General features: G+C 62.9%; 3 protein-coding genes across 4 annotated transcripts; 1 reads left to right on the top strand and 2 right to left on the bottom strand.

The window, feature by feature from the left end:
* Window positions 1–1321: 1321 nt before the first annotated feature.
* Window positions 1322–12521, bottom strand: SCAMP4 (secretory carrier membrane protein 4). Its single transcript, XM_004595927.2, has 7 exons — window positions 12416–12521; window positions 7470–7520; window positions 6781–6909; window positions 6400–6556; window positions 4913–5014; window positions 2027–2144; window positions 1322–1875 (listed from the first exon to the last, which is right to left on the bottom strand). Exons 2-7 carry the CDS (start codon window positions 7474–7476, stop codon window positions 1696–1698), a joined length of 693 nt encoding a protein of 230 aa, XP_004595984.1. The 5' UTR covers window positions 7477–7520; window positions 12416–12521; the 3' UTR covers window positions 1322–1695.
* ADAT3 (adenosine deaminase tRNA specific 3) lies at window positions 8346–12501 on the bottom strand. Its single transcript, XM_004595926.2, has 2 exons — window positions 12416–12501; window positions 8346–9444 (listed from the first exon to the last, which is right to left on the bottom strand). The coding sequence occupies exon 2, from the start codon at window positions 9427–9429 to the stop codon at window positions 8431–8433; it is 999 nt and encodes a 332-aa protein (XP_004595983.2). The 5' UTR covers window positions 9430–9444; window positions 12416–12501; the 3' UTR covers window positions 8346–8430.
* Window positions 12522–16961: 4440 nt separating the features above from the next.
* Window positions 16962–21497, top strand: ABHD17A (abhydrolase domain containing 17A, depalmitoylase). Of its 2 annotated transcripts, none has more exons than XM_058657941.1 (5): window positions 16962–17118; window positions 18672–19217; window positions 19497–19691; window positions 20678–20857; window positions 21012–21497. In XM_058657941.1, exons 2-5 carry the CDS (start codon window positions 18880–18882, stop codon window positions 21235–21237), a joined length of 939 nt encoding a protein of 312 aa, XP_058513924.1. In that variant the 5' UTR covers window positions 16962–17118; window positions 18672–18879; the 3' UTR covers window positions 21238–21497. The 2 variants fall into 2 exon arrangements, with proteins under 2 accessions (XP_058513924.1, XP_058513923.1); XM_058657940.1 differs by having other exon boundaries at window positions 19467–19691.
* The last annotated feature ends 776 nt before the right edge of the window (window positions 21498–22273 follow it).

The following is a 22273-nucleotide window of genomic DNA, read 5'->3' as shown; positions in this document are numbered from 1 at the left end:
TTTTGGGGGGACTTGGAGCAATGCAGGGGTGGGCTGCACAGGTACACGGACACGAACCAAGCTTGCTGCTGCAGTGAGGAGCCCGGGGCTGTCACACCAGGGTTTCCTGCCCCATCCTGGCCACCCCGAGGCTGAGGGCAGCACCCTGCTGGGCCTCCCAGCAGCCTTGGTGTCTTGTAGCCTGGTGGGTGTGTCCAAACGTGTCCTTTGCAAGCGCGGGGTGGGCCGGCCTTGTTATCAACCTTGTAACTCTCTTCGTACAAACCAGGAGATGTGCACCCCACCCCACCGCAGACAGATGGGACTACAAGGCCCCAGGGTTAGCCGCTGCTCTTGCCACCACCGCCTCACTTCCGTGCAGGGTGGGAGCGCTTTTCCTGGGGTCCCCTGGGTCTCGGCCTCCAACTTCTTTCCACCCAACACATGCATGCAGGGGCACCCAGAGCACCCCTACACTGTGACCATGCCCCCTTGGCTCCTGGCATGCACCTGGGCTGGCCCCACTGGTGGTACTGGGGCAGCACCTGGAGCTCTGTGCAAGGCCTCAGCTCTCATGCAGGGTCAGGAGGCAGCCTGGCTGGCACGGGATGGGCAGGATGGGCCCCCAGCTCCCTGGGGCTCCAGCCCCACAGCTGTCCTGCATGCGGGTGACAAGCAGTGCCACTGGGTGCTCCCGCAAGGCATCACCCCCAGGCACGCCATCACCCCTGAACCACAGCTGCAGCCTCACCCAGGCCGATGCAGACACAGGCTTTAATTTCTAGAAGCTTCAACTAACAAAAGCCACAACGACATCACAGGGAATTGGGGTGGGCTTGGCAGTAGCGGCAGCAGCGATCAATGGGGCACAGGACGTGGGGGTCCCCAAGGCAAGAGGGACATCCCCAAAGGATGGCTGCCACGTGGGGAGGCCCCGTCATCCACCAACCAGGACCTGGCTGGCAGGTGTGGGAGTATCACCAAGCAAATGTCCAGTTTCGGCTGTCTGTCGTTCCCAGGGCTTGGGGAGGACACCCCAACCGAGGCAGTGTGTGAGCTCTCCACATAAGGCACAGATCCGCTGGGCACACCGCACTGGCACACGGCGGGCTCCTGCTGGGCCCCATCTCCCCTTGGGAGTGCTCATGGCAGTACCAGGGCTGCTGCCGTCAATGACAGGCCCTGGGAGGGGCAGTGTCTGGCCACACGGTTCCAACCCCTGAGGGATGGGGTGGCGTGGAGAAGGCAGCACGGGTCACGGGCCAAGGCATTGGACGCGCCGCCCACCGAGCCTGGGAGTTTGGCTATGGATGCCCGCCGGGCACCAGGGCGTCTGGGGTACAGGAGGCCATGGCTACCCTGGGACCAAGCAGGCAGTGGGCAGGGTTTGTCTCGGCTGTCAGTAGCTCCAGTACAGGGAGGGCAGTCTGTGCCAGCTGCTGGCCCCGTAGGAGTGGGGAGGAGAGCCCGAGGTTGCCAACTGCCCACTGAGCAGCCACATGTCTTCAGGGGCAGTGGGTGCCCCATTCCAGACGGCAGAGGCCACGGACAGGGGAGCCTGGCCATAAATGAGATGAATACAGGGAGTCGAGGACCCTGGCTAGGGGCTCTGGAAGCCACCCACCCTCTCCTGCCATCCCAGCTGGCAGACACGGCCACCCAGGGCAGGGGTGGGGCCGCAAGGGGAGGCGGCAGGTGGCAGGGCCCCTGGCCCCGCTAGGGCCAATGGCTGCCGCTGACTGGGTAGCTGGGAACAGTGGGGTACTCAGGCAAGCTGTTCCCTGAGAAGTTGTTGTACTGGGCCTCCCGGGTTGGGGGATTCCGCCACACTCCTGTGCTCCACTCCGTCTGCGCCTTCTGGAAGCTTCCACCGGCCCCGCGGTAGATTCTGTGTACCTGTGGGGCAAGATGGGGGAGTGTGGAGGCTGCTCTGGTCAGAGGGGTGGGGAGGGGGCAGCGGCAGCCGTCCCTGCGAGACACCCATCACAGCAGGGAGCTGGGAGAAGCTTCTGGAAGCTATGCCTGGTGGCCCCAGCCAAAAACTCACCTTCACAATCATGATGGCCATCGCGGCAGCCGACAGGGTGAACAGGACGGCTGGAAACAGCATGACCACGGCGGCACCCACACTGGTGCTGAAGAACCCTACAGCTGCCAGCCAGCCACTGTGGACGAGAGCACAGCCAGCCTTCCTGGGAGAGCCCCGGTGACCCAGTGCAAGAAAGAGGGTGGACAGGGCCCAGCCTGAAAGACGGGCAGGGCAGGGCAGCTATCCGGCCGGCCTGAGGGCCCAGGGCAACAACGCCTCCTCCTGGCCGAACTGACACATGGGACCATCTGCCCCAGGGCTGTTGGTGACACCAGCAAGAACTCAGAAACCTGAATGTCCCTGGGGGAGCATCAGGCTGCCATTCAAAAGGACTGCAGGTTCGAGTCCTGGCTGTCCCACTTCCCATCCAGCTCCCTGCCTATGGCCTGGGAAAGCAGTGGAGGACAGCCCGGAGCCTTGGGACCCTGCACTGCATGGGAGACCTGGAAGAGGCTCCTGGCTCCTGGCCAACTCAGCTCTCCACACTCTCTGTAATTCTTTCAAATAAATAAGCAAGTCTCTTAAAAACATACACATACGGGCCCGGCGGCGTGGCCTAGTGTAGCGGCTAAGGTCCTCGCCTTGAACGCCCTGGGATCCCATATGGGCGCCAGTTCTAATCCCAGCAGCTCCACTTCCCCTCCAGCTCCCTGCTTGTGGCCTGGGAAAGCAGTTGAGGACGGCCCAAAGCCTTGGGACCCTGCACCCGTGTGAGAGACCCGGAAGAGATCAGGTTCCCGGCTTCAGATCAGCGCAGCACCAGCCGTTACAGTCACTTGGGGAGTGAATCATCGGACGGAAGATCTTCCTCTCTGTCTCTCCTCTCTGTATACCTGACTTTGTAACAAAAATACATAAATCTTTAAATATATATATACATACATGCAACATTTATTTAAAAGCGAGAATTCGAGATCTTCCATCCCCTGGCTCAGTCCCCACATGGCTGCATGAGGAAGTGTCTGGAAGGCTGCAGCCGGGAGTCAGTCAGTCTCCCCTGTGGGTGCAGATACTTGCTGCTCTACCACGTGCACTGGGTGGGATGTGGAGCAGCCAGCAAACCGGCATCCGTGTGGAATGTCACACTACACACGGCAGCGTTCCCTGCTTTGCCACAGCACCAACCCCATCAAATCTCAAAGCAAACAAAAAAAAGCATTGGGTTAAGAGCATGGAGATGGTCTGCCATGCAGAAGGGGGCGTCCCCTGGGCACCAGGGGGTCCAGCGAGTGCCCACCACACAGGAGCCACCCGGCTCACCTGCCGTGCCACACAGACACCTGGGTGGAAGCCCCCAGTAGGTGTGGCGAACAGGTGGCTTAGGCGGCAACCAGAGGGAAGTTGGTTGCCACTGTCTCCAGCATGCATGGGGCTGGGGCTCTCAAACAGCAGTGCTGGCCAGAGGTGGGCACCAGGCCATTGAGGGATAGGGGGAGTCCCTGGGCAAAGGAGTGGGCAGTGGTTAGGGGTCTCACGGGCTGGGGATAAGAGCAGCAGGGACAGAACCTCGGCCAGCACGACACCCTGTGCTCAGACCCCGGGGGTGGCCGCAGAGGTGGGGACAGATGCCCGCACTGGCCTCCTGATGCACTCCAGCCCACTGGGAGGGGCTGGTCACGACAGCTATGTTGGGGACAGGGATGGGGAGCCCACAGCTGCCTGTGACCTCTGGCTCATCTATGTGAAAGGCAAAGTGACAGACATTGTCCACCTGCTGTGCCACTCCCTAAATGGCTGCAGCGGCCAGGCCTGGGCACAGGCAGAAGGTGGGAGCCGGGAGCTCCCTCGGGGCTTCCTGTGCGGGTGTCAGGGGCCCCGGCATTCGGGTCACCTCTGCAGCCTTCTCGGTCAGGAACAGGGTGGACTGGTGGCCCAAACCCACAGCACCACAATGATTGTCCCTATGGTGGCCCCTGGGGCAGGCGTGGCTCAGATGCAGTCAGGGCCTGCAGACTCCAGCACAGGGGACACTGGGGGACACAGTGTGGCGCCCCACTGGCAGCGCCCAGCCCAGAACCGTGATGACCCTGACCGGACAGCCGGCCATGCCCCTGGCAGTTCCAGGAGCTCAGCACCACCCAAGGAACAGCCTGTGTGAGTCTGGTGTGGGAAACAGATGCGTCCAGGCCCTGCCTTCCTCCTCCTGAGGCCCACAAGGGGCACTGGTGGCGCAACTGCTTTCAGATGCCACTTCCGCTCAAGCCCCCCAAGACCCAGGGCTGGCACAGACCACACCTCCTCACCACCCAGGGTGAGCTCCAAGCCACGAGTGGCAAATGCCATGTGAAACCACACCCTGGGGCCCGCAGTGGTGCAGCACATTAAACCACCCTGGGAACATGGACATCCTGTGCCCAAACTGCGATGATGCCAAGTCTAACCCAGCTCCCAGCTCATGTGCCTGGGAGGGAGGGAACAGGTGATGAACCGAGCAGGTGGGTCCCTGCCCCTACCTGGGAGCCCTGGGTGGAGCTCCAGGATCCCAGCCCCGGCTGCCGTTGGCACCTGGGGAGTGAACCAGCGGGTGGCAGCAGTACCAGTCTCCCTCTGTCTCTCTGCCTTCCAAATCAATCAATCAGTCAATCAAAAAGAGGCCCCCATGCTGGCAACAGTGGCCACTGGGCTCTCGCCAGCAGGCAGCTCCCTGATGCTGCCTGCACCCTCAATACAGGGCCCGGTGGAAGGCGCCTCGTGGGGCAGGGGGGGACTCAGCGAGGGCCACTGCAACAGGACAGGCTCTAGGTGATCCAGCGGCTGATGTGCAGGCAGGCTGCGTGCAGACGGGTGCCCACTGCCACGGTCAATTCGTGTCACACACACGACATGTGCCAGACACCAGCTTACCACGCGCCCCATCCTGAGAAGCCAATGGCCTGGATGACAGTCAGCACAAACTGGGCACCAAAGATGAAGAAAAACGCCATGAAGTTGAAAGAGCTGTCGGCCCTGAGGGGGACAGGAAACAGAGCCGTGAGGAGACAGGAAGCAGAGGTGTGACGTGGCTCAGGAGACAGGAAGCAGGGGTGTGATGCGGCTGAGCGGACGGGAAGCAGGGGTGTGATGTGGCTGAGGGGACGGGAGGTACAGCCGTGATGTGGCTACGCGGACGAGAAGTACAGCTGTGATGTGCCTGAGCCTCATGGGACACGGTGGCTGGCAGTCCCGGGAGGCGCCTACCCTTTGCAAGCACCGGCTGGGAGCTGACTTGGATGGGCCACAGCCCCGAGGGATTCCCCTACCACAAGAAGTCATGGCCCAGGCCCAGGAGCCAGTAGACAGATAAGGCCTGGCCGGAGAGCCGCTGGTGGCTGTGCTGCTCCCCACCAGCACCCCGTCTCCAGGGAGATGCCCAGGCCTCCTTCCCGACCCAGCTGCTGGGACCACAGTGGGGGCAGAGAGACCGGGGAAATGCCACACATACCCAGGTGGCAGCGAGGGTGGCAGCCACAAGCAGATGCTCACAGTGGCCAGTGGTGGGAATCCTGTGGCCTGTGCCCAACCAGGCAGGAAGAGGCCACGTGACATGGCCAGGGAGATGGGGAGGCCAGAGTGTGCACTGTGGTGTGCAAGAGCTGAGAGTGCCAGAATCGGGGGGCTGGTGGGGACACAGACACACACGACCGTACCACATGGGCTCCATGGGCAGTCACGGCTGCCAGGGGCTGTGGGGTGACTGCTCAGGGGGACAGGCCTTCTTTCTAGAATGACGGAATGTTCCAGAAATAAGTGGCAATCACGTAATCTTGCGATGACCTGAAACCCCTGGAAGGTTCCTGCTAAGCCAATAGACTGACCAGGCCCACATCACAGCAGGCACAGTCGGCTTGCTAGAATATTCCACCATCCAAAGTGAATGGTGCGGGCCCAGCACAATGGCTCAACTGACTAATCCTCCACCTCCAAGCATCGGCAGGCATCCCATAGGGGTGCTGGTTCATGTCCAGCTGCCCCACTTCCCATCCAGCTCCCTGCTTGTGGCCTGAGAAAGCAGTTGAGGACGGCCCAAAGCCTTGGGACCCTGCACCCGCGTGGGAGAGCCGAAACAAGCTCCAGGCTCCTGGCTTTGGATCAGTTTAGCTCCAGCCATTGTAGCCACTTGGGGAGTGAACCAATGGATGGAAGATTTTTCTCTCTGGCTCTCCTTTCTGTAAATCTACCTTTCCAATAAAAAATAGATTTATCTTAAAAAACAAAACAAACAAAAAAACAAAGTGGATGAGTTGGGGACAGCTGCGGACGCCTGGCTGAGGGCCGTGGGGCACTGCCTCTCCCACCCGTGGTGACAGGAAGCGGGTACACCTTGCTCCACATCGCGGCACTGGCCGACTCACCGGAAGGCCTTGTAGGCCGGTCGGAACCAGCACACGTAGCTGCAGGGACTGAAGAGCAGTAGCCACAGGAGGGCCAGGCCGAAGTTGGCTCCCGAGCCGCCAGCGATCCACCAGGCCAGGCAGGCCACCAGATTGACCAGGAGGGTGGCACAGTAAACTGGGGGTGAGGGCGGAGAGAGGGGATGGCAGGGAGACCAGTCAGATGGCCCAGCACCCTCCTGTCTGCCTGCAGCCCCTCCACACACACACACACACACAGGCAGCAGGAGCAACACGGGGCCAGCGGGTCCTGCACAGCCCTGCCCCCGTGTGCCACCCCCTGACAAGGCAGCTCCTTCCTGGCCAGAGCGGCCCCCCGGGAGCCTCCGGCCCGGTGCTCACACATCCACAGCTGGTAGATCCGCTTCACCAGCTGCTGGTGCTCGATGGGGATCTCATCGGCGAAGTTCTGGTAGAAGCAGGGCTTCAGGGGGATGAAGTGGGGCAGCGGCGGGAAGTTATTCTCCTTTCCTGCAGCCACAGGGATGGGGGGGAGGTCCAGAGGCAAGCCAGGGTCAGCCTTGGGGATCGGAGGTCTTCACAGGCCTGCCCGAGACGGGTGGGGAAGGGGGGACCCAGGCTCCCCAACCCTGGAGGGAACGATCCTGTCCTTCAGGGCTGAGCTGTTGAAAGTTGGGGTGCAGTCCCAGAAAGGTGCAGAGCTGTAGGCCGTCACAGGGTGCGGGATGCTCCAGCTGGGGAGGGGTCCCACTCCCCCTCTCCCAAGGCCTCTGGCGGTGGCTCAGGGCCCAGGATGCTCTATAATGAACTCCAGTAACAGATTCTGGCCAAGCCCCTCCCTGCCTTTCCAGGACAAAGAGGCCAACATACTGTGTTTCTTTGGAGGGGACATAATTTCCACCACAGCATGCAGCTACGGCACCCTGTGGTGAGGACAGCCGCAGGTGGTGAAGGCCCCGAGGCAGCAGTGTGGCTCACGTGGAGGCAGCGCAGGCAGGGTGGGTGCTCCGTGCCAACTCCCCAGGGGGACAGAGAAGCCCCCCAGGCAGGCACTCTCGGGCGGGACTCACCTGACATGGCCGCTGCAGCCGACACAGCCCCGAGTTCAAGCCTGCAGCCACCTGTGAGGGAATGGACAGTGAGGGAAGCGAGGCCATGGCCGGGGCTACCACCACAGCCTGGCAAGTGTCACAGAGCCTGGCAACCTGGGTCCTTCATCCCAAAGGCCAGCCCACCCAGACGCCAGCTCAGCAGGGCCACAGGCGGCTCTGGGGGGTCCCTCCCCTCATGATCTCAGTGGGGCCTTGGCGGCCTTGGGGGTCCCCCACGTCACACATGAACAGGGCCACAGGCAGCTCTGGAAGTCCCTCCCTCGGGGTGTCAGCGAAAGGGGGTCCCTTCTCCTCCTACCCCACCAGCTTCAATGCTGCCACAGGCAGCTCCAGGTGTCCCCCATGCCCCCTCCCCGTTACAGGTCAACTTGGCAGCAGGTGCCAGCAGCAGGCAGAGGGGCGGGCCGCCCCCTCCCACACTGGCCTTAGACCAGCTTGCCCCCAAGACCCGGCAAGCAACCAAGCACCAGGACAAGTTCTTACTGGGTGGCCCCAAGCCAGTTGCCATCTCTCTGGGCCCTAGCATGCCCGTGGCTCCTCCCTACACCCTCCCAGTGCCCTGGCGGCACGGGCTCCCCAGGCCAGGCGCGTCTCACAGGGGTCCCGGTGCCCAGGGAGCAGCCAGCAGACTGTGCTGCGAGCCTCTCTCACAAAGACACACATTCAGGTCCCCCTTGTCACCTGTGAGGATGGAACCTGCCAGACGGCAGGGCGGAGAGCAGCCTGGGAGCTACCCTCGACCCCTGCCCTTGGTACGCCACCCACCCGGCACCAGCACTCAGACACCAGCCTGGTTTGGTGATAGTTTATTCTCTTAAGGGAGGAGCCCGCCGCAACCTGCAGTACAATGCACATGCAAGGCGACCCGGCCACCCCCGCACAGCGTGGGGCACACAGAAGCTCCTTGCATCCACAGCGGCTACGTGTCGGGGTGCAGCTGGCGGCACTGGGCCTCCAGCACCCCGCGGAACACCTGGAAGCGGTGGTTGAGGTCGGACCGGGCATGGACTCGGAAGCGGGTGCCCAGGGCACCGTCAGGCGAGGGCGCGCCGTAGAAGACTCGCTGGATACGGGAGTGCACCAGGGCCATGGCGCACATGACACATGGCTCGCGCGTCACGTACAGGTCGTAGCCGGTACAGACGTATGGTAGGCCGTCCTCATCGTTCTCAGCTGCATCCAGCTTGCGCACGGAGCCTGCGCGGGCGGTGGCCGGGGCCGTGGAGAAGGAGCAGGAAGGGTAGGCTGTGAGGTCGTGGGCACCCCGGCCCTGGCCCTGCGCCACCAGATCAATGCACACCATGACAGCGTGCAACAGGGGGTTGCCTGGACAGCTGCAGTCATGTCCTGTGGCCAGCACGCGGCCCAAGGCTGGGTCCACCACCACGGCACCCACGGCCCGCAGGCCCTGGGCCAACGCTCGCTGGGCTGCCCGCACGGCTCGTTCCATGTGGCCCTGCATGGTGGCACATTCCTGTGCTGAGAAGAGCTGCCCTGCCAGGGCGCTGGTCACCCGCTTGTCTTCGTGGAAGGAAGTGGGCCAGTGGGTACGGGCCTCTTCGAACTGGTCCCTGGTCAGAGGCGGCCGGGCGGGCACGGCCACCAGGAAGGGCTGCCCCAGGCCACTGGCATCCACCGCCGGGTGCGGGAGCAGCTCGGCCAGGGAGCACGGTCCTGCGCCAGGGCCCGCCAGGCACAACAGCATCTCCAGTGCGTGGGGGCTATCGGCTGCCCGGCTGGGCCGCACCCTCTTGAGATGAGGCTGGGCGGGCAGCGGGTGGGCGGCGGACACCTCCTTGACGAGGCGCGAGGTCTGGCGCTTGTCCAGGACAGGCGCGGCATAGGCCAGCACCAGCTCCACGTCGCGGGACTGCTGCTCCGACAGGACTGGCGAGGCCTGCCACGCAGCTGGCTCCATCCTGGACGAGGCTGACTGTGGGAGACAGAGATGGGGCACAGCGTCATCCGGCAGCTGGCAGGGCTCCTGAGGCAGCCTCCGTGTGGCAGAGAGGCTTGTCCCCAATCACAGTCTGTTCCCGTGGCAGCAGGTTGGTCGGCCAGGTTAGCAACTGCAGTTGGTGGCTTAAAAAAAAAAAATCCAGAGGGCCCAGCACGGTAGCGTAGCGGCTAAGGTCCTCGCCTTGCATGCACTGGGATCCCACAGGGGCACTGGTCCTTATTCCGGTGGCCCCACTTCCCATCCAGCTCCCTGCTTGTGGCCAGGGAAAGCAGTCGAGAATGGCCCAAAGCCTTGGGACCCTGCACCCGCATGAGAGACCCAGAAGAAGCTCCAGGCTCCTGGCTTCAGATCAGCTCAGCTCTGGCCGTTGTGGTCACTTAGGAAGTGAATCATCAGATGGAAGATCTTCCTGTCTCTCCTCCTCTCTGTATATCTGACTTTGCAATAAAAATAAACAAATCTTTAAAAAAAAAAATCTTAAAAAAAAATCCAGAGGTAACTCCTGGGCCATGGACCTGTCGCCCTGATGTGCACAAATGGGTGACTCTCAGTTCACAGGGCAGGGCCATGCCAGCGTCCCCACGGCTGGCCTCTGCACCCCCAAGATAGGACTGCCTCTGTCCCTGGGATCGTGGGTTTGGCCCACAAGACCCCTCCAAGAGGCGACAAGAGGAGGTACAAGTAGACGGCGATGGCTAGTTTGACACGGAGGGGCCACATGGCCAGGAGCAAAGCGACCACAGAGACAGGGGCACTGCCTGACACATGCCCCTGGGAGGATCGGGCTGCAGGGCCTGTGGAGGGCTGGCTGGAGGAAAAGCCACACGACCTTGTCCTCCCAACCCTTGCCAACAGCCGGGTGAGAGCTTCCAAGGCCAGCGTGGCCATCATACCAGGGCTGCCCCAAGCATGGCCTGGGCCGGAAGGTGGCTTGCAGGGGCACACGTGCCCAAGCGCTGACTGGGCAGCAGTGCCCTGACAGCCCTCCTACGAGAGGATCCAATTTACAGAGAACGGAAAAGGCAACAGTGACAGGTGAGGGAGGCCCTCGGACACATCCCAGCCCGGGACCTTCCCCGTCATACAGACAGCCAGGGGCTCTCAGACCCAGGTGAGGGCACAGGCCACCCATGCAGCCAATCAGCCCAGGCACCCCAACACACAAACAGCCCGCAAACCCCGACACACACACTACCCACATCACACACTGCCCAGGGACCCCGACACACACACAGCCCACATCACACACAGCCCAGGCACCACAACACACACAACCCATGTCACACACTGCCCAGGCACCCCGACACACACAGTCCTGCTCCCACGCCCGCAGCCCCGGCGCCTGGGAGTCTGATGCTGTCCTGTGTGCATGCGGCCAACACAGCATCTGGACAAGGGCCCTCCAGGCGAACGCCAGCCAAGCTCGTGGGGAGAGGCGCCCTTCCCGGGCCCTGTGCAGCTACACACCAGACACAGTTGCAGCCGGGAGACTACTCCATGGTCCCTTACTCCGCGAGCCATCTGCATCAGCAACACAACACCCACTGAGGGTTGGGGACCCAGGAGCCCCACTTCCGATCTAGTTGCCAGGAATTGCTGTGGATCAGGGACCAAGTTCCTGGGCCCCTGCTCCCTGCATGGGAGACCAGGATGGCACTCCAGCCTCCTGGCTTCGGCCCAGCCTGCCCCAACAGTTGTGGTCTCTGGGAAGTGAACTAGCCTAAAGATCATTGTTTTTCACCCTACCTCTCCCTCTCTGTAATTCTTTCTAATACATTGCTCCATCTTAAAAAAATAAAATATTGCCAAAGCAGCAAAACCGTGGCTCTTACACAGCTCGGCGCTGCCCTCCACGGCCTTGGGGACATGCCACAAAGCCAGAGAGCCCCACGTGCCAACCCTGCCCAGGCTGGGGTACCCCAGCTCGGGACTCAGACAGGTCAGTCCTGGGAAGGCAGTCCATGGTCACCAACCCCATCGCATGACCGAGCGTGACACACGGAACACGGCAGCCAGGTCCTGGCAAAGTGTGTGTGTCGAAGGGAAGTGGGTGGCTGGTGGCCCCACAATGAGCAGGGCAGGGCCCAAGGGCACAGACTTACTGGACTTCCCAACTGGGACCCCACGCCCGCACATCCAGGCGAGCCCACACAAAAGCTCTTCTGTGTCCCAGACACAAACACAGCCCTGTTTGTCCCTGTGAGGTGTCAGGACGCTGCCCCAGGGACACGGCTGCCCGGGTCCACCGAGCCTCTGTGTGTGTGTGTGTGTGTGTGTGTGTGTGTAGGGGGCAGGCAGAATAGGCACGGTGGAAGCCCCTGCCCTAACAGCGAGGGGCCACAGTGGGGCTCATGGCAGCTCTGCACCATGGTCAGGTGGCCCCTCATGTCCCCACTTGGCCCCGTCCGTGGGAAGGCTGGGTGTGCGCAGGAACCCCCAAAATGCTGTGCACGAGCAAGAGAGTGGGTGTGCACAGAGAGGCATTCCCAAACAGCCAGGCCAGTGGCTGAATTGGGTTGCCCCTAATCCCGTAGGGTCCCCGGGGACGTGGGGGCCCCTCAGAACTCGGGGTGCAGGAGGGACAGGCCAACGAGCACTGCTGGCCTCTCGGCCACAGAGGAGGCTGCAGGCATGCTGCAGGCCAGCTCGGGGCCAGGAGGGGAGCCTTGCACAGCATTCCGAGGTGCGGACAGGGGATGATGGCTTTTGGGGGGGACCACCCCCACCGACTAGACGCAACGGAAGCAGCCGGCGCGCACGCGCACAGGCAGCCGCGACCCGGGACTGGGGGAGTGGGTGGTCCAGTGGGCGCGCACGCGCAGCCCGCCGAGCCCCGGAGGTTGGGGCGACCCCCGACCGCCGCGTCGCCCGCTTCGCCCGCTTCCCCGCCATGACCCCGTCCGCCGGCTCCTCGGCGGACCCACCGTCCGCCGGTCGCGCTTACCTGACAGCGAGACGGGCGCGCGAACGTGCGCTTCGCCAAGTCCTAGCAACCAGCTCGCCCGCCTCCGCCTGACACCGCGGGGCACGACGGGAGTGTAGTTCCAGGGGTGGGGGCTGGCGCGAGGCGAAGATTGGACGGGGGACTACAAGTCCCAGAAGTCCGCGCAGGCGCAGGCGCGCACGACCGCGCTTCGTGGCGACGCTCACGTGATCGACTCCGAAGGCAAGGCCAAGGGTTCGAGACCCCAGTGGTTACCTTGGGGGTTACGCTCGGACTCTGCAGGAGGACGCAGAGTTGGAGAGGGCGGATGGCCCATCTTTAGGCACTGCCGGAGCTACAAAGGCACGAGCATGGGGTGGGAGGCGGCGGACCGCCTTTATGGCCGAGCCCCATCCAGGGACATCAGAGTGGAGCATTGGAGCTGGCTCCTGGGTGGGGATCGGCCAGCAGGTGGACGATCTCTCTCTCTCTGTCTCTGCATCTCCCATTACATCAGCAAATATTTCCGGGAAGAAATGAGTCCCAGGGAGACACAGGCTGCAGAGAAGATGCCCTCCCGCCTCTTGGGAATGCTGAGGAGGAAGAAGCAAGGCCACTTCCTGGTGCTGTTCCTTGTGACCAGCGTCTGGCTGACCGGGCCCCGCAGGGCCCCAGGTGTTTCCGGCTCACTCAGACTTAGGATTTTCCCAGAATGAGGGGTGGAAGGAGGGTAGGAAGGAAATGGAGGCGGGGGAAGGGAGGAAGGGATGACGCTTCCCACACCTGCCCGAGAAAGTGAGGATATTGTCCACTGGTTCCAGAGGCTACAACAGGTGTATGCTAAGGGTCTCTTTCCCCCACACCCTGCTGACCACCACATGCCACCAGGTGCTCCAGGGAGCACACTTAACTCACTCCGCACACCACCACCAGCTCCTTGCCACATTTCGCCCACCCTGCCCCCAGGCCGGTGCACCTGTGGGGCTTAGGGCAGCCTGGACAAGGTTCTCTGTGTCCTCAGATGGAGGTGACAGGTAAATCCGCAGGAGTGGACGGTGGGTGGTAGGTCAGGGCCTGCCCCTGCATGGACACTTTCCCCTGGTGATGGTAAAAGGCCCTGCGGGAGGACCGTGTGGCCCTGGAGCGACAATCTCCATGTAACACTCCATTTTACTGACATCAGTGAAACTTAAAATCTGTGAGGTTCAATCGACTCTAAATTTATTACTATTGTTATGCTAGGGTTTTAATTATTTTTAATGGAAAGTGAAATTTACAGAGAGAAGGACATACAGAGAGGAAGATCTTCCATCCACAGGTTCACTCCCCAAGTGCCCACAATGGCCAGAACTGAGCTGATCCGAAGCCAGGAGCCAGGAATTTCTCTCAGGTCTCCCACACAGATGGGTGCAGGGTCCCAAGGACCTGATGACCATCGGTGGCATCTGCCAGGGTGCACATCAACAGGGACTTGGGTGTGTAGGAGGACATTGTGACCGTAGGTCAGTGACCATAGTCGGCAAGCACAGGATTACAGTTGATGGGGCAATATTTGTATGATAAACAACTGAATGGATGTCTTGTGTGTCACTGATTGGATATCCTTTGCATGAGAACAACTGTATGGCTACCTTTTGTATACCTGATGAGATATCATTTGTATAAGAACAGTTGAGTGGGAAGTAATATACAAGACAAAAGGACTTCCAAACTAAGGCATAGAAACAATTGATGGTTCTGTTGATGAACTAAGTATCTCTACCCTAATCCTGTATGACCCTCAGCATATAAAATCTGTTGCCCCTAATAAATTTTGGCTGTTGATCTTCAGTCAGTAGTCCAACCCTGTTATTACCGGTTCCGTGCACCAAGTCCATCTCTGTAGGACAGCAACAGGGTGGGTACCCCAAACACGTGCTCTGTGTTACATGGTGTGGGTAGGGTGGGGATGGTGAGCTGACCCACCCCGACCCCAACCCACACATTTTATTGTTACTTGAACCAGAATCACTTGGGGACAGAAGTCACACTCACCCACTGCGTCTGTTAGAACCTGTTGACTAACTTCTTCACGTATCTTTGAGACACATGGTGACATATCTGGTGACCCTGTGGTCCAGCACCCTGACAGTCTGTCCCTGATGTGGCCTGACCTGAGCACCCCGGCTCACCCCACGCCTTGCTCCTTCCCCACCTACCCTCCACAATGAGGGCAGTGAGTGCTGGCACGTGCAGGGCGGGGTGCAGGGTCAGGGCCAGGCCACTCTCCACTGCCCTCCTGAGCTATTTGTGCTATTTTTAGCTACTCTCGGGAGCTTCTTTCCTCCCAGCTCTGGAGCGGACTTCCTGACAGGGGTCTCACTGTTTCCTCTCAAGGTGGGGCAGGGAGAGGGGACTCAGTCCAGTTGAACTGCAGAGTCCCTCAGTTCTGGGGTCCCCCAGAATCCAATGCAGGAACCACAGAGCTTGGGCCCAGCAGGATGGCTCAACTGGCTAATCCTCCACCTCCAAGTGCAGGTGTCATATGGGGTGCTAGTTCGTGTCCCAGTGGCCCCATTTCCCATCCAGCTCCCTGCTTATGGCCTGGGAAAGCAGTGGAGGATGGCCCAAAGCCTTGGGACCCTGCACCCGCGTGGGAGACCCAGAAGAGGCTCCAGGCTCCTGACTTCAGATTGGCTCAGTTCCGGCCGTTGTGGTCACTTGCAGAGTGAACCAGCAGATGGAAGATCTTTTTCTCTGCCTCCTTCTCACTGTAAATCTGAGCTGCCTTTCCAGTAAAAATAAATAAAGCAGGGAGGGGCACAACTCAGGGACACAGAGCCACCCGGGGCTGGGCAGCGTTCCTCAGCCTGGAGCTTTGTCTCCCCCGACCCCCCCAGCCATTTCCAGACTCTGGGACCTGAACCTCCACCCTGGACCTAGTAGGCATGGATGGGCAGGGGATGTCTTATCACTGGGTGGGGAGCCCTCAGGGTCACTTCACAAGACAGTGCTAACCAGAGCCTCACCCTCTTCCTCCCGTGGGACCCCACTTCCGGACAATGATGCGGTCCCCAGGGGGACCTGAACCAGGCAGGTGCCCATTGGCATTCCGTCCTGCGAGACTGGGCTCAAATTTTGGTTCTGGCTCCTGTGTGCCCCTTGGCAGGCAGCAGGCAAGGGCTCAAGCATTTGGAGTCTCTGTTACCCACCCACATGAGAGTCTCGGATGCGGCTCCTGGCTTCAGCCCGGCCCCAGCTCAGGCTGTGGAAGCATCTGGGTAGCTGGAACCATAGATGACATACAACAACTGATGGGAGCTTGGTGGGACAATGTCTTAATCCATGGGGCCACAGGGTTGGGGGAGGGGGGACAGGGTGGGGCAGTCCTGGAGGAGTCCCTGGGGAGGTGACGGTTACCCACCTGGCAGAAGGCCAGCAGCTGGGCTCTGCAGGCACTAGAGGGCAGAAGGGACCGGCAGGCCCCACATAATCCAACCCATGCCCCTTGGAGGCCGCCAGGGCGGGCCCCACTATCACCTCCCAGGGCACACCCCTCCCTGGTGTATTCCTGGTGGAGCAGCTTGTGGCCATCTGTGGACTGACTGAACTGGGTTTTCTGGTGCGGGGCCAAAAGCCTGCCCCTCCTGGAGGAAGCAGGCCGGGAGAGGCCTCTTCCTGCCCGCCTGGCGCCTGGAGAAGTCACAAGGAAATGCAGAGGAGACTGGGCCCTTTGACCTTCGGCCCAACCAGCACAGCTGGGGTGCCAGACCCAGGGACTGGGCGGCTGGGGAGGTAAGACAGCCAGGGATGGCAGAGGCCTGCAGGGAGCAGGGGTGGGGAGGGGTGGCTTGTCCTAGAGTCTTTGAGGAACGAGGCCCTGGGGGGGTGGACTTGGAGCCAGACCCAGGCCTGGGGGTGGAGCAGGGTTCTCCCCCACCCCCACCTCTTCCTTCTACCTGCTGCTACCCTGCCTCCAGCTCACCTCAGGACTGCATCTCTGCTCAGGTCAGGATTGGTGAAATTTCCAGGTGAGATCCCAGGCCTACCACATCTGGGCCCTTGACCTAATAAAACTTACTAAAAAAAAAAAATCCTGGGTGCTTGAGCGGTGGCTTCGCAGCTAAAGTTCTCGCCTTGCACGCCCCAGGATCCCATATGGGCACCAGTTCGTGTCCTAGCTGCTCCACTTCCCATCCAGCTCCCTGCCTGTGGCCTGGGAAAGCAGTGGAGGACGGCCCAAAGCCTTGGGACCCTGCACCTGCGTGGGAGACCCTGAAGAGGCTCCTGGCTCCTGACTTTGGATCAGCTCAGCTCTGGCTGTTGAGACTGCTTGAGGAGCGAACCATCGGATGGAAGATCTTCCTCTCTGTCTCTCCTCCTCCCTGTATATCTGACTTTGCAATAAAAATAAATAAAATCTTTAAAAAATATATAAAAATTTTATAAAAGTAAAATAAAAACATGAAAGCAAAAGTGATGGCGTGAATGAATGAATGAAGGCGGGCACAGCTCGAGCCCCGCCCCTCCTGCAGGCCCCGCCCCGGCACTGGCAGCCACGCCCCCGCGCTTGCGCCCTGCCAGCGGCCGGCCCCGCGAGCGGGCGCGCGTCACTTCCGCTGGCCGAGGCGCGGCGGCGGCGGCGCAGGAGGCCGGACTCGGGTTGGAGGACCGACGGACGACAGCGGGCGGGCGGCCGGCAGCATGGAGCGCCGGCCCGGGGCCGGGGGGCGCGGGCCGCGGCGGTGAGTGCGGGGCCGGCCGGGCGGGAGCGCCACGGCCTCCGCTGGCCGCGGCCGTTTGGGGAGCTGGATCGGGCCGCGAGGCCCGAGCAGCCGGACCGGACGTCCCCCACCAGCGCCTGCACCTGTCCTTCCATGCCTGCCCGGCCCTGGGCTGGAGCCGGTAGAGCTGGGTGCGCCCTCGGGGTGCGGGACGCAGTGGGTGCTCGTCCTCGGGGTGTGGGGCGCAGTGGGTGCTCACCCTCGGGGTGTGGGATATGGGGCGCAGTGGGTCGCACCCTCAGGGTGCTAAGGTGTAGGGAGCAGTGGGCACGTACCCTCGGGCTATGGGGTGCAGGAACTGTTCAGTCCATTGGGGCGGCCATAGCACAGTGGGTCGCCTGCTTGGGATGTCAGAGAGCGGGGCGCAGTGGGTCGCACCTTTGGGATGTCTGGGTGTGGGGCGCAGTGGGTCGCACCCTTGGGATGTCTGGGTGTGGGGGTGCGCCGAGTGTCCACTCTGAGCTGCCTGAGGCTCTGATCCTGTCAGCTGGGACACCCCCCACTTCGCTTACAGGGTCCACCCCTACCCTGGGATGCAGACCCTCACTACTGTGCAGGGCTGTCGTGGTGTACCCCTCTGTCTCGTGGGGGGGAACCATCCCATCAGCTGCTTGCCCTTTGCCATCCCCTGGCCCATCCCTGCCTGTCTGCCTGCACCTGTGCCCTGAGGGATGCTGGCAGGGGAACGGGATGGTGTCCTGACCACTTTACAGCTGTGTGCTGTCATGTGTAAGGGTGGGTGGGTCACCCCGAGGGTATCAGCTGGGGTTTTGGGTTTGTGGTTTATCCCCACACCAGGGTGGCAAGGACAGTGGGGAAGCGGGCGTTGTCTGGCCAGGGGTGGCGGGAGTTGGGTGACACTGATGGGGAAGGAGGTGAGAGGTGACGGAGGTGGCCCCAGGAGGAGCTAGTAGGCTGTGGGCGGGTTCCTGGCCTGGCACACTGGGCCGTCGTCCACCCTGTGTACGCATTAGTGTCAGGGGGCACTCCCCGATTAACTGGTGAGGGGCCCTCCAGAGGTGCCCCCAGTTGGGGCAGCTATAGATGGCCCCAGATGCAGGCAGGTACCCCGAGAGGCTGCCGTGCTCTCCTGAAGAACTGGGGGCGAAGGGGACCACCCCTGGACATTCCCTCTCAAGTTCTTTCACAACCCCCTGTCTGTCCCTGGATGTGAGGGTGGGACGTGGCTGGGGGAGCCGCTGTGTGGTGGCCAGTGTGTGTGTGTGTAAGAGAGAGAGAGCGCCTGGGCCCAGTGCTCTCCAAGCACTGTTACCCAAAGCCAGGTGTGCCCAGCAGCCTGCACTCCTGCCCCCTTCCCGGTTCACGGCACTTTTGTTTACCATGCTTCCTCTGCCTAACTCCCCTGCCTCCTGTTGGGCTGTCCTGTGGGAGCGCCTGGGCCTGGCTCCTGCCGCTGGGGGCCTGCATGGGGGTGGTGGGGGTCACTGGGCTTCCCTGGGGGAGCCCCAGCCCAGGTGTTCCCTAGAGGAATTCCCTTCTCTGTGTCCCCACAGCACTTCCCACTGCACAGTATGGAGGCCTGTAGCTGCAAGGTTCCCCAGGGCTCGGCTTGGACCGCGATGGGGCTGGGCCGCAGCCTCCTAACAGCCTGTCGTCTGGGGCGGTGTGGCCCTGGGGGACGCCCCCCCCGCCACCCGCATCTCGGAGCTCCCCCGCCCCTTCCCCGCCCGGCGTGGCCCGGCCTGGTGCCTGGCGCCCGCCATGAACGGCCTGTCCGTGAGCGAGCTGTGCTGCCTCTTCTGCTGTCCGCCATGTCCCGGCCGCATCGCTGCCAAGCTCGCCTTCCTACCCCCGGAGGCCACCTACTCCCTGGTGCCCGAGCCTGAGCCCGGCCCCGGAACAGCCGGGGCCTCCTCTCTGGGGACCCTGCGGTCATCCTCGGCCGGCAGCGCACCCAAGCGCTGGAAGCTGCACTTGACCGAGCGCGCCGACTTCCAGTATGGCCAGCGTGAGCTTGACACCATTGAGGTCTTCCTGACCAAGAGTGTGCGTGGCAACCGGGTCGCCTGCATGTACGTGCGCTGTGTGCCGGCTGCCAGGTGAGGAAGTGGGGCACTCTGGCCCAATACACCCCTGCTGTGGGGGCACCCCGTCTCCCTTCAGGCGCTCAGCCTGCTCGCTTGGAGCCCAGCCACAGGGCTGGGCCTTGCTGGGGGCGTGGGGGGTGATTCCCACTGCCAGAGTCCAAAGGGCAAGTTTCTCCTTCCAGCTGGGTCCGGCTGGGGCGGGGGAACCAGGTGAGCTGAGTAGAGCCGGAGCTGAGGTGCAGCTACCTGCCCCTGGCCCAGGCCTGTGCCCTGCCCCGTGTTCCCGGCCAGGTATACGGTCCTCTTCTCGCACGGCAACGCAGTAGACCTGGGCCAGATGAGCAGCTTCTACCTGGGCCTGGGCACGCGCATCGGCTGCAACATCTTCTCCTACGACTACTCTGGCTATGGCGCCAGCTCGGGCAAGCCCTCCGAGAAGAACCTGTACGCCGATGTGGACGCTGCCTGGCAGGCCCTGCGTGCCAGGTGCGGGGCACCCCCATGCCTCTTCCACAAGAGCCAGCCCCGAGGCCACTCAGGGGCACGTTGTGGACACTCCCTCAGGGAGCCACCACTGGGAGGGCAGCCAAGGGCTGTGGAAGGGCTGTTTCGGGCCCTTGGGTGCCCAGCTCAGCATTGCTGGCCAGGCCGGGGAGATCAGTGGGCCTCATGCGCCAGCCTGGAGCGCAGGTCCATGTGGCTCCTGCTACCCTGACCACATTCTGCCTTCTGCCCTGGTCCATGCTGGCCCCGTCCCTCACTCAGTATGCGAGAGCCGGACCTTTCCTTGGCTGGCTGGGTGGTCCACCTTGTGATAGAAACGGGTGCCGGGCCAGGCTGGCTCCTGACACAGTGGAAACTGTGGCCCACCTGCAGCTGGCTCATTGCCATGCTGCCAGCATGTGGGGACAGGGGAGCCCTGGCTGGGCGTGCTGGTGGGTCGTCTGGGAGCTCCTGTGCACCAGGCAGGGCCCCTGGGGTCAGGGTCAGGGGCTAGTGGGAGGAGAGTCGGGGAGGCCTGCACGGATGTTGTGGCCAGTACCCAGGGCGTGGAGCCAGCTCCCTCGGGAATGAGGCCAGGGACTGGGTGAGGGTGTAGGTGTGGCCGGGCAGTCCTGGGACGGACCAGACACTGCAGGGACAGTGCAGCCGCTGCCCTGGCTGGCTGTGGTTGGACGGTTGGACATGGTGTACCCCAGGGAACCCCTAGTGGGGCCCGAGACTGTGGGGGAGCACAACTCTGATGGCCAATGGCCTGGAGCACAGGCAGGGAGGAAGTTGGCAGCTCTGGGGCAGAGCCTCCCTCTGTCCTGTCTGTCCACCTGGCAGTGTGGGGTGGGAAGCAAGGAGATAGCGCAGGATGCCTCCTTGCTAGGTGGCCTGTGTTGGCGAGCCAGCGCAGGCCGTGGAGGGGTGCTTGTGTTGAGGGGGTACTGTGTGCCGCGGTGACCCGCGCGCCCTGCTGCCGCCAGGTACGGCATTAGCCCGGATAGCATCATCCTGTACGGCCAGAGCATCGGCACGGTGCCCACCGTGGACCTGGCCTCGCGCTACGAGTGCGCCGCCGTGGTGCTGCACTCGCCGCTCACGTCCGGCATGCGCGTGGCCTTCCCGGACACCAAGAAGACCTACTGCTTCGACGCCTTCCCCAAGTGAGCAGCGGGGCGGGGGCGGGGCCGGGCCTGTGGGGTGTGGGCGGAGTCGGGTGGTGGGCGGGGTCACCAGGGGCGTGGTCGGGAGGCAGCGGTGGGCGGGGCCTCCCGGAGGGCAGGGCCCTGACCCTCCGTCCGCTGCCCGGCCCCGCAGCATCGAGAAGGTGTCCAAGATCACGTCCCCCGTGCTCATCATCCACGGCACGGAGGACGAGGTGATCGACTTCTCGCACGGGCTGGCGCTGTACGAGCGCTGCCCCAAGGCCGTGGAGCCGCTGTGGGTGGAGGGCGCCGGGCACAACGACATCGAGCTGTACAGCCAGTACCTGGAGCGCCTGCGCCACTTCATCTCCCAGGAGCTGGCCAGCCAGCGCTCCTGAGGCGGCCGCGCCGGGACCTCAGCAATAAACGGGCCGCCGGCCTGCAGGGCGCCCCCCGGGCCCGGGGCTGCATGTGGGACCCCCGGGCCGGCCGCCTTCGGCTGCTGCAGGGACAGGGCGGGCGGCGGATCGCGCCCCAGCTCGGGGGCCATGGACAAGGCGGGGCGGCGGAGCTGCTGCTGCTGCTGCGCGCGCTCTTTCTCCTTTTCGGAAGCAACAGAAGGAATACGTGAAGAGGAATTAAAAGATTTAAAATTTTAGGGCTTTTGTCGTGCTGTCCGCGCACTGGGGCGTGTCCCTAGCTACCCCAGGGCGTCCCCCCACCGAGGTGGGACACCACAGACAGGGTGGGTGGGGTGTGGACACCCCTGAACGCCCCTTAGGACCCCCGGGCTCCCTGCTGGCATCCGGGTGAGGTTGGTGGGCGCGAGCGGCCCACTTCCCGGGCCCCGGGGGGCCGTGTCCTCCGGCCACGTCCAGTCCTCAGTGGCCACACCAGCACCCCACAGCGCCCTGTTTCCCGTAATTGGGTGCGGGGTGGGCGGCCCCTTTAAGGGGCAGGGCTTCAGGCCTGGGGGCGTGACCAGCGCTCTCTGACCCGCCCCCTCGCGTGCGCGGCGGCGGGTTGGGCGGAAGCGGAAGCGGAGTCCCGGGCACGCGCTAGTGGCGGTGGCCTGGGCGGTAAGTGCCGGCGCCTCGGGCCAGGCCGGGACGCGGGTTCAGAGGCCTGACCCCACAGTCGTCGCGTGGCGCGGAACCCAACCACACAGCCTGCCTCGAGTGCAGGACCCAACCCCACAGCGCCCCAGGGGCAGGGGCCAGATCTTACATCCATCCCCGATTGCAGGGACCAGACCTCACAGCCTGCTACGGGCGCGGGACCCGACCCCACAGCCTGCCCCGGGCACAGGGGTCAGACCCCCCCCGGCTGGCCCTTGCTGCACCCCAGGGGTGCATTGGTTGGACCCACAACCTGTCCCAGGTGCAGGACCTGACCCCACAGCTTGCCCCGGGTGTAGGGACCACACAGCCATCC

The sequence above is a fragment of the Ochotona princeps genome, chromosome 33 (genome assembly GCF_030435755.1).
Source record: "Ochotona princeps isolate mOchPri1 chromosome 33, mOchPri1.hap1, whole genome shotgun sequence".
Lineage (NCBI taxonomy): Eukaryota > Metazoa > Chordata > Mammalia > Lagomorpha > Ochotonidae > Ochotona > Ochotona princeps.
The sequence above is the reverse complement of the archived record's forward strand: the minus strand, read 5'-3'. Positions and strand labels throughout refer to the sequence as shown.

Excerpts from the sequence above, each read along its gene's own strand:
- SCAMP4 (XM_004595927.2), bottom strand. Across the intron at positions 5,015-6,399 it reads CCGGCCTACAAGGCCTTCCG|GGCCGACAGCTCTTTCAACT; the intron begins GTGAGTCGGCCA and ends TGTCCCCCTCAG. Across the intron at positions 2,145-4,912 it reads TTCTCAGGATGGGGCGCGTG|TGGCTGGCTGGCAGCTGTAG; the intron begins GTAAGCTGGTGT and ends TCTCGTCCACAG.
- ABHD17A (XM_058657940.1), top strand. The coding sequence starts at position 18,880 with ATGAACGGCCTGTCCGTGAGCGAGCTGTGCTGCCTCTTCTGCTGTCCG. Across the intron at positions 19,692-20,677 it reads TGGCAGGCCCTGCGTGCCAG|GTACGGCATTAGCCCGGATA; the intron begins GTGCGGGGCACC and ends TGCTGCCGCCAG. Across the intron at positions 20,858-21,011 it reads TGCTTCGACGCCTTCCCCAA|CATCGAGAAGGTGTCCAAGA; the intron begins GTGAGCAGCGGG and ends CCGGCCCCGCAG.
- ADAT3 (XM_004595926.2), bottom strand. The coding sequence starts at position 9,429 with ATGGAGCCAGCTGCGTGGCAGGCCTCGCCAGTCCTGTCGGAGCAGCAG.